Source organism: Geosmithia morbida (genome assembly GCF_012550715.1).
Source record: "Geosmithia morbida isolate 1262 chromosome Unknown scaffold_8, whole genome shotgun sequence".
Classification (NCBI taxonomy): domain Eukaryota; kingdom Fungi; phylum Ascomycota; class Sordariomycetes; order Hypocreales; family Bionectriaceae; genus Geosmithia; species Geosmithia morbida.
Genome location: NW_023336195.1, coordinates 902,996 through 919,142, shown reverse-complemented (window position 1 = coordinate 919,142; position 16,147 = coordinate 902,996). Strand labels below are relative to the sequence as shown.

At 56.3% G+C, this 16,147-nt stretch overlaps 6 protein-coding genes across 6 annotated transcripts in view; 3 read left to right on the top strand and 3 right to left on the bottom strand.

Moving 5' to 3' along the window:
* Positions 1-240: 240 nt before the first annotated feature.
* On the bottom strand, positions 241-1,015 carry GMORB2_7517 (uncharacterized protein; the record flags this gene model as incomplete). The annotated part of the gene is made up of 3 exons (XM_035469482.1): positions 241-654; positions 743-819; positions 904-1,015. 3 exons carry the CDS (start codon positions 1,013-1,015, stop codon positions 241-243), a joined length of 603 nt encoding a protein of 200 aa, XP_035321177.1.
* Positions 1,016-5,392: 4,377 nt separating this feature from the next.
* GMORB2_7516 (uncharacterized protein) lies at positions 5,393-7,486 on the top strand (the record flags this gene model as incomplete). The annotated part of the gene is made up of 3 exons (XM_035469481.1): positions 5,393-5,407; positions 5,624-5,843; positions 5,985-7,486. 3 exons carry the CDS (start codon positions 5,393-5,395, stop codon positions 7,484-7,486), a joined length of 1,737 nt encoding a protein of 578 aa, XP_035321176.1.
* Positions 7,487-7,962: 476 nt separating this feature from the next.
* Positions 7,963-9,210, bottom strand: GMORB2_7515 (cystathionine gamma-lyase; the record flags this gene model as incomplete). Its single annotated transcript, XM_035469480.1, has 1 exon — positions 7,963-9,210. One exon carries the CDS (start codon positions 9,208-9,210, stop codon positions 7,963-7,965), a length of 1,248 nt encoding a protein of 415 aa, XP_035321175.1.
* Positions 9,211-11,704: 2,494 nt separating this feature from the next.
* On the top strand, positions 11,705-13,371 carry GMORB2_7514 (Fungal Zn(2)-Cys(6) binuclear cluster domain; the record flags this gene model as incomplete). The annotated part of the gene is made up of 2 exons (XM_035469479.1): positions 11,705-11,773; positions 11,830-13,371. 2 exons carry the CDS (start codon positions 11,705-11,707, stop codon positions 13,369-13,371), a joined length of 1,611 nt encoding a protein of 536 aa, XP_035321174.1.
* A 578-nt stretch (positions 13,372-13,949) lies between these two features.
* GMORB2_7513 (ribosome production factor 2) lies at positions 13,950-15,060 on the bottom strand (the record flags this gene model as incomplete). The annotated part of the gene is made up of 2 exons (XM_035469478.1): positions 13,950-14,952; positions 15,047-15,060. The coding sequence occupies 2 exons, from the start codon at positions 15,058-15,060 to the stop codon at positions 13,950-13,952; spliced, it is 1,017 nt and encodes a 338-aa protein (XP_035321173.1).
* Positions 15,061-15,966: 906 nt separating this feature from the next.
* The window catches only part of GMORB2_7512 (peroxin-5), a gene marked incomplete at both ends in the record, with an annotated part of 2,461 nt that continues 2,280 nt past the window's right edge, over positions 15,967-16,147 (top strand). The window contains one exon of the mRNA XM_035469477.1: positions 15,967-16,140. Within this exon, the coding sequence (XP_035321172.1) occupies positions 15,967-16,140 (174 nt within the window). The remainder of the gene's footprint in view (positions 16,141-16,147) is intronic.

The following is a 16,147-nucleotide window of genomic DNA, read 5'->3' as shown; positions in this document are numbered from 1 at the left end:
AGGTTGAGTACACATGCTTCGCTCCGTCCGTGGTACCATCATTATCAAGGCCGTGGCGTCGTCGTCGCGGTGGGTCAAGCATCGAAGCCATGTAATGGGTGCGTCAGGTGGGTACGCAGCCGTCTCGGAGGGGGAAAGTGTGAAATGTGAATGGGCGGCGAGGGAGAGAGAGGACGGAACCAATCTTATATCTAGACACCCACAATTTCCCGTCTTGTCTACCGGTCCATGAGTCACACCTTAGACGAGAACGGCGACGAGGCCGGCGGCGACACCGGCAACGGCAATGGTGAGGAGACCGCGGGGTCCAGCGGTGGTGGCGGCGCTATCGCCGTCGTCGCTGCTGTCGCTGGTGCTGGTGCTGGTGCTGCTGGTGCTGGACGAGTCGCTGGTCTTGGTGGCAGAGGGAGTAGATTCGGCCGAGCTCGACGACGCAGTGCTGCTGCTCGCGGGGGCCTTGCTGGGAGGAACGGTGCCGCACAGGTCGCCGATGTCATCGGTGCAAGCCTCCTGACCGGTGGCGTTGCCAGTGTTGGTCGAGATACAAGTCTCGAAGAGCTGAGTGCAGATAAAGGTGGGCAGGGTCTGCTGGTAGTACTGCAGGGCCGGGGCCGAGTTGTTGCTGCCACAGGTGCAGTTGTATGAGAGATCAGTCTGGAATGTGAGCACCCTTGGTCAGCAGGCGTCGTCACATAGAGGAAGCTGAGCAGACCAGCGTGGTCGAGAGCATGACGATACTTACGTAGTCGCAGTCGTTCTCAATGTCATCCTTGTCGCAGAGAATAGTGCAGCTGTCGGACTGGGCACGGCACCAGGAAGCTGCGGGGAAGGGGAGCAGTGTCAGCGCATGGCGTTGAGATGGCGTTGAGAGGCGCAGAGCACCATGGTGGTGTCACGACTCACCTCGGGTCGACTCATCGACAGTGTTGGGGTCAATGGTCATGTTCAGAGAGCTGTCGTAGTCGACAGCCTTGACGCCCACGACGGCGATAGCGAGAAGAGCGGCGAGACGCATCTTGGGTGTGTGTAGGTGTGTGGGGGTTAGTGTAAGTAAGGAGGAGAGGTTGACTGCAGTGTGGTATCGATAGTCAAAGATGGTTGACGAAGCACCAAAAACTGAGAAGGGAGGGGGAAAGATTGGATTGACGAGCGAGAGAGGAAGAGTGAAGATGTGAGAGAGAAGTGAGAAAGAGGTGAGGGTGAGGGATGGGGTAGAAAAAAAAAAGGTAAATAAGGCACACGCACACGCACGCATACGCACACGGCGGTAGGCTGTAATAGGCTATAGCGGCAGAGAGAGCAGATAGAGCAGAGAGACCAGGTGGGGGGGACCTGGGAAGGAATCAATTGCCCAGCGGAAAGAGCAGGTACGAGTCACAGGGGTAAGAGAAAGAAAAAAACATTTGGAGGAAGGCTGGACCGGCCGATCCTAAATAGGAAATGCCAAGAAGCCATTGTGAATGGGGCAAGTGCAAGCTTGGCGAGGCCGCTCCTGCTGCCCTCGGCTCTCATGCCATTTCATTTCTCTCTCTCTCTCCCTCCCTCTCTCCCTCTCTCCCTCTCTCTCAATCTCTCTCCTAGACTCTCCTCTCCCAGACCCTCTCTATAAGGTCTTGGCCTTGGCGGCCTCAAGTCGCCGGTCGGGGGCAACCGAAGAAGCCAAAGATGGTGCCAAGCCGACTTACGGGATACGATAATACTCGTACGAGACGAGAGATTTCTGCTAATAATACCATGAATCCGACATTACCGTGCTCGTCAATTCAGTCACTCAAACACACACCCGGTTTCGTCATGTTTGATGATGCGGCAGTAGTAGGAGGAGTAGCTGTCTGCAGAGATGGGATAAGAAGAAGAAGAAGAATGAAGAAACGATACTCTCTCCCTCTCTCTCTCTCTCTGTGTGTGTGTGTATTTCCCACCACCATCACCACCATCACCACCACCATCTTCTGTCCTCAATAATAACAACAACAGAGAGGGAACGAAATGTCGGTTCCGGGTCGAGATGGCCGTGGATGGAACGCTTAGGTAGCTCGTGGCCTTGGCAACCCACAAGCCAGCGGTCCAGCGCTAACGGGGTGGATGTTCATTGCTCACAGCGCTGTGGAGACGGAAATGCTTGAGACTTGGGGAGTAGGACGAACGCCGACAGCCAGGATGAGTAGTGATGAGCGCAGCACATCTGCAACTGCCAACTGCCAGGCTTTCGATTTCCCTCTTTTCTTCTATCTCTTTCTCTTTCTCTCTCTCTCTCTCAGTCACTGATGTAGTGGTAGTAGTAGTAATACCCGAGTATCGTCATGTTGCTGATACTACAACGGGTGCGGGGCAGATACGAGTACAAGCCCTACTCGTACAGGCTACAGGCTATAGATGGCCCCTACAAGTATCAGTACGGGAGATACTCTGCAGGGGTTCTACGGACCAACTACAATTACGTCGCACACGGCCGCATCATCCCTGCTTTGTAGGTTGTTGGTGCTGTACTGGTACGATGCGGAGGTGAGAGCAATGCTACCAAGGTGTGCGGTCTTTTCTTCAACTCCTCTGTTATGAAGCCTTCTCTGTCTGTGTCTGTCTGTCTGTGTCTGTCTGTGTCTGTCTGTCCGTCTGTCCGTCTGTCTGTCTGTTTCTCTGTCTCTGTCTCATGTGTCGGCCCCCCCCTCACCTCCTCCTTCTCCCATAGCACACAGGAGGCGTCTGTACCTTGGCAACAGTCTTGGCTCAATCTCGCATGGTCAGATTCATTTGCCTTTCTTGTCTCGAGTCATCCGAGAGACCATCGTCATTTAGACAAACACTGGAGAGCAGCAGGAGGAAGACGAAGAAGAAGCAAAAGGAAAACAGAGGCTATCTATCGGTTTGACCGGCGGGAAAATGAAAATAAAAAGGGGGGCCCATCCATCGTCTTAGGCGCCAAGAAGTTCCAATGTATCATATTCCATGTCTCGGGCGACGCACGCATGCTGCCACATCCCACACCCCGGCTCGCTCCCATTGCCCATTGCCGTTTGCCATGGCAATTGGCCAATGACTCTCTGTCCGTCTGCAGACCTGTCAGTGACGGTCGTTGCCAATTGAGCAATGAGCAGCGACGACCTGTAATATCGGCTGCCCATCAGCCTCTGACCCCTTTGAAACATGTTCGGTACGTACAATGTACGGAGGACGGGTAATGGCAGCAGGTACGAGTACGTATAATCGGTACAGATTGCTGCTCTGTGGATGAAGCATCACATGCACGAGTACGCCACCAGCCTCTGCTCGTTCGTTGATGTGCTCAGACGCAGTCACGCAGGCTTCGCAGCCTCACATCATCCATCGTGTCTTTTCCGGTAGTTGAAAGGAAAGAGAGGAAAGGGAAGGTTGGGGGAAAGAAGGTCTTTTTTTTTTTTGTTTGCAACTCCTCGTAGCGGTCGAGACTGTTGTCGTCACCCATACAGATCGTATAACAGTCATCTGTAATATGTACACGTACAAGGGGTCGCGACAGTCCCGAATACAATGCTATCATCACTGTCATACAAGGCAATAGTATCGCCCATGTATGGATTACAGACGCCCATGTAATCTAATATATATATATATATATATATATATGTACATATATGCGTGTGTGCGTGTCTGTGTGTGTGTGTATGGCAATATAGAGGCTATATCGCCACCACGAGCAGCAATCTAAACCTATCAGACTACCCAAGTCCCATCACCAAGAGTTGCTACGAACAATACTCCGTAATACTATACCTGTGATACCTCGCAGTTGTATGCTGACGAGCATGTCACCAACCGGCACATCGGCAGGGAGAGAGGGACGGGGAGGAGAGAGAGAGAGAGAGAGAGAGATGCGATCACAGCCTCATTTCACAGCGTGCAGCTTCTCTGCCCTTGCTTGGCTAATGACGCGGCAATTGTTGAATGCCATTGTTGACAGGAACTAAGCATGGGATTCTCCGTTCTGTATCCCCTCAAGGCTCACACTACTCCGCATATGTGCGTGTATGTACAGATACTACTCCGTACTGCTACCATTATTACTCGCTACTCGTACTCCTATGTACCATTTATTACTCGTAGTGGAATCGTAGATTGCTATGCCCACATACACACCACACCACACTACACATACTACATAATACTTGTGTCCACGACTGACTGCTATCTTACGTAGACCGACAGGACGTACATATACAAATCCCATTCCGAATACCCGATGACCTGTGCCGCGAGATCCATCTCTCAGCCGGTAATACTAATACTGCACTCGAGGAAACCAGCTATTCGGCCTGCACACATCCATGTGTGCATCATTGGCAGTAAAGCGAGAAGAAGAGAGAGAGAGAGGCACTGGTCAAATCAAGTTGGTAAGGCGAGCGGGCGGGCGGGCGAGTGGGCAGACGAGAGAAGCAAGACAATAATGGTTCTGACCGAAGCCGTAAGATGAGATAAAATGAAACTCGGCGCCTTTCTTTCTTGTCCTTCCATCCTCTTCGTTCACAGCAACCTTTCCTGTACCGTTACTGCTGACGATAACTAGTAATAATACGGCCCGCGGGTAACAGAGATCCCCTCCCGATCATCCCACACAAACCATCCCTTGACCAACACGAGACACCCAGGCCCACTGATATACGCGGCCCCCGTACATGGGATGTCGATGCTACCGTGTACTAATGCCAGCAGTGATAATAATACTACTGTACTACCCATAGACCCGCTCGACTTTATCAGAGTCATACAACTTCCGCTTCCGTCTTGCCAGTTCACGGAGCTCAGTTTATTATACGAGTGATGTACTGCAATGAGACTCGTTTCGTCTTCTTCTCTCTCTATTTTCTTCGACGTATTCCCCCCCCTCGCCCCTCTCACCATCACTACTATAGTCATTATCTTTGCTGTTCCTGTTTTCGTGTGACGGAAGAGAATAGACAATCTCGATGCATCTACAGATTATAGTGATGTGCATTAGTAATACCACTGAATGCATGTCTGAGTTGCTGCTACATTTTATCGTAGGGACCGTCAGGATGCGCTACGAGATAGATCCGGGGCGGGGGAGGGGGTGGGAAACCTAGGCCTATACATACTGACCTTGATATTGAGGAATGTCACATTCAACTCGTCAAAGGTAAATAGTGAGGAGAGGAAGAAAACATGATCCATAACATTGGATCCAAAAGAAGACGATAATACTGATCGGCAGTGCCTTGATCCAGGGTAATCCGACGGTCGATCGACCCTGTTCCTTATCGTTATCGGCCCCTTCCCCCCCCCCCCCCTATCACGCGATGACGACTATCCAGACGTCGTCGTTGCTTCATTCTCTCATAATGCATTGACGACAACACCTCGACCGAAACTCTATATATACACCACCACACCAACTCACATGCCGCCCGCGCACGTAGCCTTCCTCTTCGAGAAAGAAAGGAGAAGAGACTTCCACTGATCCGACACGTGTGTGAGCGAGTGTGTGTGTTGTGCGTGTATGTGTGCGCGCGCAACGCGCGGAGAGAGAGAGAGAGAGGGAGGGAGGAAAGAGGCTATCATCTGACATAGCAAACCACAAGTCGCCATGGACCGACTCCCGCGCGAGCTCGTCGACGCCGTACTGCAGCAGTGCATCGCTCAGGGACCCAGAAACACCATCCTGGACCTACGACTCGTCTGCCGCACCTTCAACGTCGCTCTGAAACCATTTGCGTGCAGGACGGTGGGCATCGACTTCTCGCGGCTGAGCAGGACGAGCGGGCGGGAGAGGCCGCAGATGGAAGCGCTGCAGACGATCGGCTACCATTGCAAGAGTGTCTATGTGGACCTGATGGTCCTGCGAGATGATCGTGAGTTCTGGGCCTTGTCTAGACATATGAAAGAAAGACAGAGGAGAAGAGAGAGGAAGAGAGAGGAAGAGAGAGAGAGAGAGAGAGAGAGCTGACTCGTGTGTGCTTGTGCGTGAAAACAAACAAAAAAAGGCGAAGTAGATTTCCTCAACACAGTCTTTAAACGGGTACCTTCGATGCTTGAATTCTGCCAGACGCTGCAGACAAGATACTGCATGAACGAATCGTCGTTTACCGAGGTGGACTACTACGCGGCAGCGTCGGACGTGCTGTTCAATTGCCGGGACGTGGAGCGGCTCCGCCTCAACCTGCCCTTCCAGCTGGTGGGCCGGCACTGCACGGCGGCCATCCTGATCCTGGCCAACACGTTCAAGGCCTTCGCCAACCGGCCGGAGGAGGACTCGGCGCCGCTCAAGGTGCTGGTGCTGGAGAACCTGCCGGACATCGCCGTCTGCCACCTGGGCATGAACCCGATCGATCTGAAGAACATGATCAAGGTGCTGGGTCCGCTGGAGCACCTGGTCATGACGCTGCGGCGGCACGGCATGGATCCGCAGTGGTCCGGCCTGTTCGCGTCGTGCCTGTGGAACATGGTGGGCAACGCCGAGCGCCTCGAGAGCCTGTGCATCGTCGGCATGGATCACGACGACCGCCCGCCGCGCGGGCTCCGGCAGACCCGGCCCGAGGACCTGGCCGCCGCCAACTGGAGGGCCCGCACCCTGCCGCCACCCCAGGTCATGCTGTCCAACCTGCGGTGCCTCGAGCTGAAGCGCGTCGAGGTCCTCCCGGGCGTCCTCCTCCGCGCCGCGGAGAACTTCGGCCCCACCCTGCGCGAGCTCTACCTCAACGAGGTCTACCTCAAGGTCGAGCAGTCGGCCCTGTGGAACCGACACTCGGACCGCGTCCTCTGGGTCGGCCTGCCCAATCAGCGCCCGCCCGACGACTCGCGCTGGATAGCCATGGAGCTGCGCTGCTCGGCCCCTAACCTGCGCGTCTGCCGCGCCTCCTTCCTCGCCTACGACCACTACCTTGGCGCCGGTCTAGATGCGGCGGCAGCGGCAGCGGCGGCGGCGGCGGCGCCGGCCGACAACACCGCTCTGATCCTCCACCCGCAGACCCAGCAGAACGGTCGCCGTCCGGACTTCGACTTTGCCGACCCGAGCGGCCTGGGCAGGAGCATATCCCAGCGCTTCGTAGAGGTGGTGATGGGTATCCGGCAGCCACCGTCGCCCTCGGGGGAGCCCGTCGACTTCCTCCCCGCCAGCCCGTCGCACGACCACCTGGTGACGACGGGCCTGCGGCCGCGCACGCGACCGCCCACCGTGACCGAGTACGACACCAACGCCTACCAGACCGCCGTGGAGAACACCACGTCGCGCTGGCTGACAAAGGGCCTGGACGGCGTCTTCCCCAACTGCAACGCCGCCACGCTCGACAGGCTGCACTACATCGCCGAGACGGCGTGCCAGGGTATGAATGAGATCCACAGGCGGCGCAGCGAATGGCCTGCCGCTGCCGTCTCCGCTGCCGCGGCGCCGGGTAACACGGTGGCGGATGAGTACACGGACAATCTGGGGGATGAAGAGGCGGACTTTTCCGATAGTATGCTGACCATACCTGGGATGGGGGAGTGGGGTCTCTGATGATGATATAAACCGAAAAGTGAGAATCAACAAGACACAAAGACAACATGTATGTAATATATAATGGACAGCAGAGTGTATTTTTCTCCTCCTCCTCCTCCTCTTTTCTTCCTCTCTTCTTCTTTTCCTCCTTTCCTCTCTTCGTATTATTGTGAAGAGACAGGAAAAGATTTATGAGAAGACATGAAAAGAAAAGAAGGATGAAGAGACAGATGAAGAATGAATCATGATTTGATTGTCATGCGTCTCGGGTGCTTCTCTAGGAACGGCATTGTGTCTTTGGGGGGCTATTCTCGGCCAATGCTGTATAGGTCTGGTCTTCAATCTCAACATCGTCTTCCCCCCCCCCTCTCATCTCTTTCTTTCTATAGAATGGAATGGAAGCAATAGCTAAAACAAGATGGGAACACAAGAACGATGATGTATGAAAGAAGAAGAAGAAAGCGCCAAGCAAGAAATTACAAAAAAAAAAGAGTCTACTTTCCGTTCCCGTTGACAGCACCGACAGCCTCAGCAACAGCGCGCAAGACATCCTGCTTCAGATCCTCGGCATCCTCTATACCGCAGCTCAGCCTGACGAGGTCGTCAAAGACGCCGACGGCCTCCCTCTGATCCGTCGGGATGGCGGCGTGGGTCATGCTGCTGGGCAGCTCGACGAGGGACTCGACACCGCCGAGGGACTCGGCGAGGGTGAAGAGCCGGGTGGCGCGGCAGAAGCGGTCGGCGGCGTCGTGGCCGCCCCTGATGCGGAAGGAGAGCATGCCGCCGCCCATGGCGTCCCTGTGCTGGGACCTGGCGAGGGCGCGCTGCGGGTGGGAGTCGAGGCCGGGGTAGTTGACGGACAGGACGTCGGGGTGGGCCTCGAGGGCGGCGGCGACGGCGGCGGCGTTGGCGGACGACTCCCGCGCGCGCAGGTGCAGGGTCTTGAGGCCGCGGTGGGCGAGCCAGCAGTCGAAGGGGGAGGGGACGGCGCCGGCGGCGTTCTGGAGGAAGCCGAGCCGGTCGCGGAGCTCGTCCGAGTTGAAGGCGGCGACGCCCATGACGACGTCGCTGTGGCCGTTGATGTACTTTGTCGCGCTGTGGACGACGACGTCGGCGCCGAGCCCGAGCGGGTTCTGCACGTAGGGCGACAGGAAGGTGTTGTCGACCACGACGAGGACGCCGCCGGGGCGGTGCCGGTGGGCGGCGGCGGCGACGGCGCGGATGTCGACCAGGCGCAGCGTCGGGTTGGACGGGGTCTCGATCCAGATCAGCCGCGTATCCTCCGTCATCTGACCGGCCAGGTCGGCCTCCATCCGGGGCGTGAAGGTGACGGCCACGCCGTGCGAGCGTGCGACCTGGGTGAAGTACCGGTGCGTCCCGCCGTAGAGGTCCGACACCGAGACGACGTGCGACCCGGCGGGGAGGGACTGCAGGATCGTCGCCGTCGTCGCGCTGCCGGACGAGAAGGCCAGGGCGTGCCTGGCCCCCTCCAGCGAGGCCACGGCGGCCTCGAAGTTGGCCCGGTTCGGGTTGCCGGACCGCGAGTAGTCGTACGGCCCGACCGGCCGGCCGACCGACGTCTGCGCGAACGTCGTCGACAGCGAGATGGGCTCGATCACCGCCCCGGTAGACGGGTCGTGAGGCGATCCGGCGTGCACCGCTCGCGTGCCGAACTTGGCCGCGGGGGACGGCGCTCGCGACAGGGTGGCTGCCGGGGCTGAGTCGGGAATGGAGGGAGACATTTTCTTCTTCCCGATTTCTTTTCTCCTTCTTCTTCTCTTTCGTTTCGGAGAGGACTTGAACTTTCTCTCTCTCTCTCTCTCTCTCCTTGATCCGGTATCGTGCGTGGCGTGTGTGTTCTGTTCTTGTTATATGTTGGATTCGGGAGTGATAGAATGCGTGTTGAGAGTACGAATATATATATATATATATATATATATATATATATTGTGTGGTGGATGTGGAGCGGGGCTGGATGGCGAGGTGGTCAAAGAAGAAAGGGTGCAATTGACAAGGGGATCTCTGCCTTTTTTAATTTCTCAAGAGGGAGAGAATGACAAAGACAGAGGGGGAAAGGGAAGAAGAAGAAGAAGAACAGGGTTAGAGTATGTATGTTGCCGTGCTTATTGTGACACAGGACAGACTGCATCGGCCAGAGACGGAGAGGGGTGGAGATGGACGGGATCTTTTGCGGCCCCACGGCGGGGTGTTTCTGTGTGTGTTCTTCTTGTCTTGTTCTTCTTACGTGATGTGGAGTGAAAGTTGGTATGAGGATATGGGTATCATCGACGATGATGACAAGTCTCTTTATACTTCTTCGAATATCGTCCCCCCCAACCTCCTCAACAGTTGTGCTCGTACGAGTATGTGTAATGGATCATAGGAAGGAGAGCGAGAGAGATAATCTTGCGCAGTACAGGAAAGACGTCAACTCTACCAGATGACGCCATTATAGGCTTTCGGCCTCATACTGTGATGTGCTCAACCCTCTTGTTGCCACTGATCGGTGATGCATATGCTGCAAGGTACGCGGAGAATTTACGATTGCCATACATCGTGATCAGGGAATGTCGCCATCCTTTTTATCTATATTTTATATTTTGTCTCATCTGATAAATCTTTCAGGAAGAGAGAGAGAGAGAGAGTCTGTCATCCATCATGCATCGATCCCTGGGTCATCCGGCATCGACCTCCCATCACACACACACACACACACACACGAGTCGGACCGCGTCGGCATGTGCACATGTATCTTGTCTCTGAATGGGTGTCGTTCGTAAGTGGGAGGACGGATGATGTGATCTGTTCTCTGCCCTCTGCTGGATGATGCTGGATGATTTGAATTCATCCATCCGTCGATTGACAGGACAGAGTTGAGGAGGAGGAGGAGGAGGAGGAGGAGGAGCTGGCTGCTGCTCTCTCTCTCTGCTCCTATCTGCTCCGGCGTCTCCCGTTGTGAGGGGGGGGGGGATTTGTCATCGACATACTCCGTAGGCAGGTAAGCAGGGCAGGGTAAGCAGCAGACTCCGAGGGATCCTAACCCTAAGCACACTGCCGAGACAAGAGTCGACCCTCCATGTCGGTACGGATGCTGCAGACTACCTCTAGGATCGATCAGCAACCCCCATGGCTGCTCGTCATGAATACCGGGTATCCATCATGAATCTTGATCAGCCTCGTTGCCTCGTCCTTTCCATCCTTGTACGCGGTACCTTTGCCCTCTGACGAGTGCCTGACGACGAGTGCCGTACCTATATCCGTCTCTGTTCCCGTCGGCCGACGGGGTATAGAACAGCCCCGATTGGACAAGGTGCCCCCCCCCCCCCCAGCTGTAAAGCCAGTACGGATTACTCCGTACACGTATAGTCTGTACATTTTACAGGTACGAGCACAGCCATCCACTGGGGCCGTCCGCCGAACCACCCGCTGAATCACCCGCTGAATCACCCGCTGGACCGTCACCCGCTGGACCGTCCACTGTAACAAGCTGTATTCACTCGTAAGCTTCGGTCCTCTCGACCACCGCTCCAGTCCCCAGAGTCTCCCTCTCCATCGTGGACGGGGACAGTGGTGGACACGCCCACCCGCTGGAGATTCCCGGCCCCGTGGCCCATGTCTCTAGCGACCCTCCATCGAGAGGACCTCCCGGGGGCTTTCTGGGGGGGGGGGGGGGGGGGGGGGGGGGGGGGGGGGGGGGGGGTCTCTAGGTCTTGGGGGACTGCGCGCGCTGAGAGGCTGTGCTAGCGGGCCGCTGAACACACCCCGAGACTGCCAGGAGCACTTCCCACTCTCCTCTCAGCCCTCTGGCCTCGGCCGTTTCTCGTTTTCGACATTTGTCATAATAACGGGCTTTCTGCTAGTCACTCATTCGCGACAACCATCGACGACCGCTAAGACGAGACTGTCAATCCCCACGCGTCCGACAATCCACGACCGCCACATCATTCCATCTCCAAGGAAAAAAGAAAAAAAGAAAAAAAACCACATTGCCCAATACACCCCGACTTTCAATCTCAGCCTTATTCCTCCGGTCCGTCTCGATTCTCCTCAAGCAATAAGAGGATAGCATAAAAAAAAATAAACACACATCAACGTCACATGCTTCCCTGACTACGCAGCATTCCCGCCTTACCCATCGCCAACGCGGCCATGCTGCCGTCGCGATCCGTCTCGACTCCATTTCTCACGGTGTCCGACGCCTTCCCCTCTCCCTCGCCTCCCAGTCTACGATAAGCCATGCCGCCTCGAAGATCTCACAAGAAGTCTCGTGCCGGCTGTAGGAGATGCAAGATCCGCAAGATCAAGGTGGGACCCCCTCCTCCTCTCTCCATGTCTTGACCGACTGACCGACCGGAAATAAGTGCGACGAGGTCCATCCGAGATGCGGCAACTGCCATAGACATGGCGTAGTATGCGACTTCGAGTCGACGGACGCAGCCGACGAGCTGGCCACCATCCCTACACCCGCTGCCGGCCCGACGAGTCCCATGCCACCGCCCACGCCCTCACCCATGGCCGCCACGCCGACGACGACGACGACGACGACGACGACGACCCTCCACCTCCCCCACGATATCTTGAACGGCAGCAGCAGCGGCGGCAGCAACGGCGGCAACGGCAGCACCAACGGCCACGGCTTCGACCACGGCCAGGGCCGCAACCACCACAGCCACCACCACCCGTCACGCTCGTCACCCATGCCGCCCCCGCCGGCGCATCTGCCGCCACCCCCGCGGCTGCCCCCGGCCTCGAGCCTGCCCGGCCAGGTCGACCGGCTGATGGAGCTGCGGCTGATGCACCAGTACACGTACGTGACGTCCAAGACGCTGCTGACCAACTCCCCGCTGGCCGACGACATCTGGCAGCGGGCCGTGCCGCAGATGGCCTTTGCCGGCCGGACGTACCTGGCCGACGCCGTGCTGTCGGTGGCGGCCCTGCACCTGCGGTCGCAGTCCCCGGACGACAAGGCCCTGGTGCACGCCTCGCACGCCTACACGGCCTCGACCCTGGCCGAGTACTGCGCCTCGCTGGACCGGGGCATCACGTCCGACAACGCCGAGGCCCTCTTCCTGACGGCCTCGCTCATCGCCTTCCAGTCGGTGGCCTCGCGCATCTTCGCCAAGGACGACGCCGAGGCGGACCCGGACGACCCCAACGCGCGCTACGCCCTCCCGCTGCCCTGGTTCCACGCCTTCCAGGGCGTCAAGACGGTCGTCGCCAGCTCGTGGCCGTGGATCCGCACCAGCAGCATCGTCAAGACCGTCATCGACTCCCAGCCGAGCCTGCAGCTCGACCTCGACCCCCTCGGCCCCGGCTCCTTCTTCGGCCACCTCCTGGACGGGATAGCGGAGGAGCTCGCGCGCGAGGAGCCCCACCTGGTCCAGGCCACCACCCAGTGCTACTCCCACGCCGTCTGCGTCCTCAACTGGGCCCACAAGAGCGCCCACCCGGCCGCCACCCTGGCCTTCCCGGCCACCGTCGCCCGCCGCTTCATAGAGCTGGTCGAGCTCAAGAGGCCGCGCGCCCTCGCCATCATCGCCTGCTTCTTCGCCCTGCTCAAGCGGCTCGACAGCGTCTGGTGGCTGCACGACGTCTCCAAGCGGGAGGTCATGGGCCTCGTCGGCCTGTTCGAGCCCGGATCCAAGTGGTGGCGCCACCTCGAGTGGCCGGTCCGCATCGCCCTCTGGGACGGCGGCGGCGACGACATACCGCCCGACGTCTGGGGCGTCGACTGGGACCAGCTCGATCACCAGGGCATCCCGCACAACTGCGGAGACGGTCACGGCTTCGTCAACCACATCGAGCTCGTGGCCGAACTGATGGGCCAGTCTACCAATGACCTGCTCAGCGTCGCCACCCCGTTTACCGGCGAGCCACCGCTCACGGCGGAATCGCCGGATTGAAGGGGCTGGTCAGGAGAGGGCAGAGGAGGGACGAAGGGGAGAGAAGCGAAGCGAAGCGAAGCGAAGCGATGGGTTAGAAGACACCTCTTGAATCTTTTTTTTTTTCATGTGCATCCTGTTGAAAAACACTTATTTCTGAATAGTGGCGTTCATTTCTGTCCGGGTTAGAAAAATGTATTAACGTATACCAACATCCTTTTTTTTTCTTCTTTCTTTATATATAGTTTCTTTTCTCCCCTTCTTCTCCCCCCCCCCCCCTTTTTATTTTTTGGTCTATTGTGACTCGAATACACTTTTTTTCCCCATTTTTTTTCTTTCTGGTCTAATGGTACTTGAATACACCTTTCTTCTTCTATGAAACGTGGTTGGAATTGAATTCTTGGTGAATTTTTTTTTTTTTAACCATTGATTCTCTCTCCTCTAGACGCCCGACTCCATGCGCAGTAAAGACAAAAAAAAAAGATGACAGTGGGAGAACAGAGACAGATGCTAGGACAGCAACAGCAGAAACAGAAAAGAAAAAAAAAACAGAGGACAAATGACAGGAGCAAGAAAGAAGCAGATACGCATATACACTTTTATTGACGTATCCTCTTGGCATCCTCCTGAGCCTCGTCGACGGCGGTAGGTTCAGCAGCAGCACCATCATCCTTGTCTTCCCTGGACCTCTTGAGACCCTTCATCTTCCTGGTCTGCAGGTCGCCGAGGTCCTGCTTGCCCAGGTGGACGCGGCCGATCTTGTCACCCATGGAGTCGGTCGTGATGTTCTTCTTGGTCCTCTCCTCGGTGCCGCGGGGCTTGCGCATGGCGTCCTTGAGGGTGGCCTCGTCGGGTAGGCGGAGGCGGCCGACCCTGAAGTCCATGCGGGGGCCCATCTCCTCGACCTCGATGCGCGGTAGGCGCTGGCCGCTGCGCCTGGTGCGGATGAGGTAGGTCCTCAGGTGGATCTTGGGCTTCCCGGAGGAGGCGACGGCCAGGTCCCCGGTCCCGGCGGGGGCGGGGGCGGAGAGGTACCCCTCCTCCTCCTCAGCGGTGATGGACACCATGTACTGCAGTCCCTCGACGTCGATGCGGTCCGAGGGCTCGCCGCGGAAGAAGTCGAGCAGGATGTTCTTGGCGAGGCTGTACTCGTTGTCGACCGGGCTCTCGAAGGCGGTGCCGGCGAAGAGCACCATGGGCCGCAGGCCGACGGCGAACTTCCTGGTCGGGAACTGCGCGAGGGAGCGGAACGTGCCGGCGTCGAGGTACAGCTCCAGCATGTCGAGGACCTTGAAGCCAAAGGTGCGGACAAACGTCAGCGTGTGCGGGCGCTTCTTGCTGCTGCTGCCAAAGACCATCAGGCTCGCGTCGTTCTTCTCGCTGAAGAACTCGAGCGACGTGGCGTCGTCGAACGGGTGGATCGGGTTCTTCTTGGTGAACTTCTTGGCCAGCGGCTGACGCATCGAGTGCAGGTCCGTCATGGCGTCCTGCACCACCTGGGAGCACGTCGTACCCCGGAGGAACAGGCATGTCTTGGGGTTCTCGACCACCTTGGGTTCGCGCTTCTCCAGGGCACGCTTCGACCGAGCGTTGCGGGGTTTCCTATTCAATTGTCTCGTCAGCCATATATATATATATATAGTATTCTCGTCAAAGTAAGAATGAAAATTTCCGGAATCGTGAGATAGAAACGTACACTTGACGAAGCATTTTGGTGGTTATATATTCTCTGATGTTGCCAATATAGTAGAATTTTTTTCTGGCTAAGCGCAGAAGAAAGAAAATAGATCATGGTAACCCAAAAAAAAAGTACCTTATCGATAGAGACAATGATCGTCTTATCGATAGAAACGTCGATTATTGCCATTGACAGATCCCTCACCTCCTCTTTCCTTCTCTGTCACGTGCCCGCTCTCGTTGTCGGATCGAACAGCTGAACGATCCACCGTAATATGTTATTCCGGTCCGATCATAGCTTTTCCCTGGTAGAACGGAACACCTGTATAGTCACCATTTCTCTCATATATGTATGTATATAATATAACAACAACACACATCAATAACAAGGTCAGGAAAACATGCCTGATTTCAGCCCTTTGCCATCATTTCATCAGTGAATAGTTATCCGGATAAATCTCCTTCCGATCCGAAAGTTCAGACGAGTATTTTACCGATATTATTCCGCCGCTCAGTCTGGCACTTGTGCCTGCCTAATAGGATTGATTGGTATTATTATAGCAAAAATTAAAATAAATAACTAAATTATTACGTCGGGCGACATGCGGAGATCGGAAAACGCCTCTGGCCGGGCTGCCTCGGTATCTTGCCCCGCCAAAAGGGAATCCCCAGCCCAAAGAGAGAGAGCCGTGACGTTTCTGACAAACCAACAGTCTCCTGCTTGAACCTCCACTCTCGAGTGCATTGGTTCTCCCCTTCAATCTTCAATACCAACTCTTCTTTTTTCTCTCTCTCCTCTCTGTACCACACTCACTACCATTCGAGCTTCTGCTATCCCACTCTTCTTCTCCCTTACCTTTTTTTTTTTCTCTTCCTTTTTTTTCTTTTCTCATTATATATATCTCTCCCTTCGCATAGCCCATCACCGCCACCGTCGTCATGTCCTTTATGGGAGGAGGAGCCGAGTGCTCTACGGCTGGTAACCCGCTCAGCCAGTTCCAGAAGCACGTCCAGGATGACAAGACGCTCCAGAGAGATCGTCTCGTCGGGCGTGGTCCCGGTGGCCAGTTGAATGGCTTCCGTACTCAGAATCCCAACGCTCCTCAAGATGAGGTTTGCT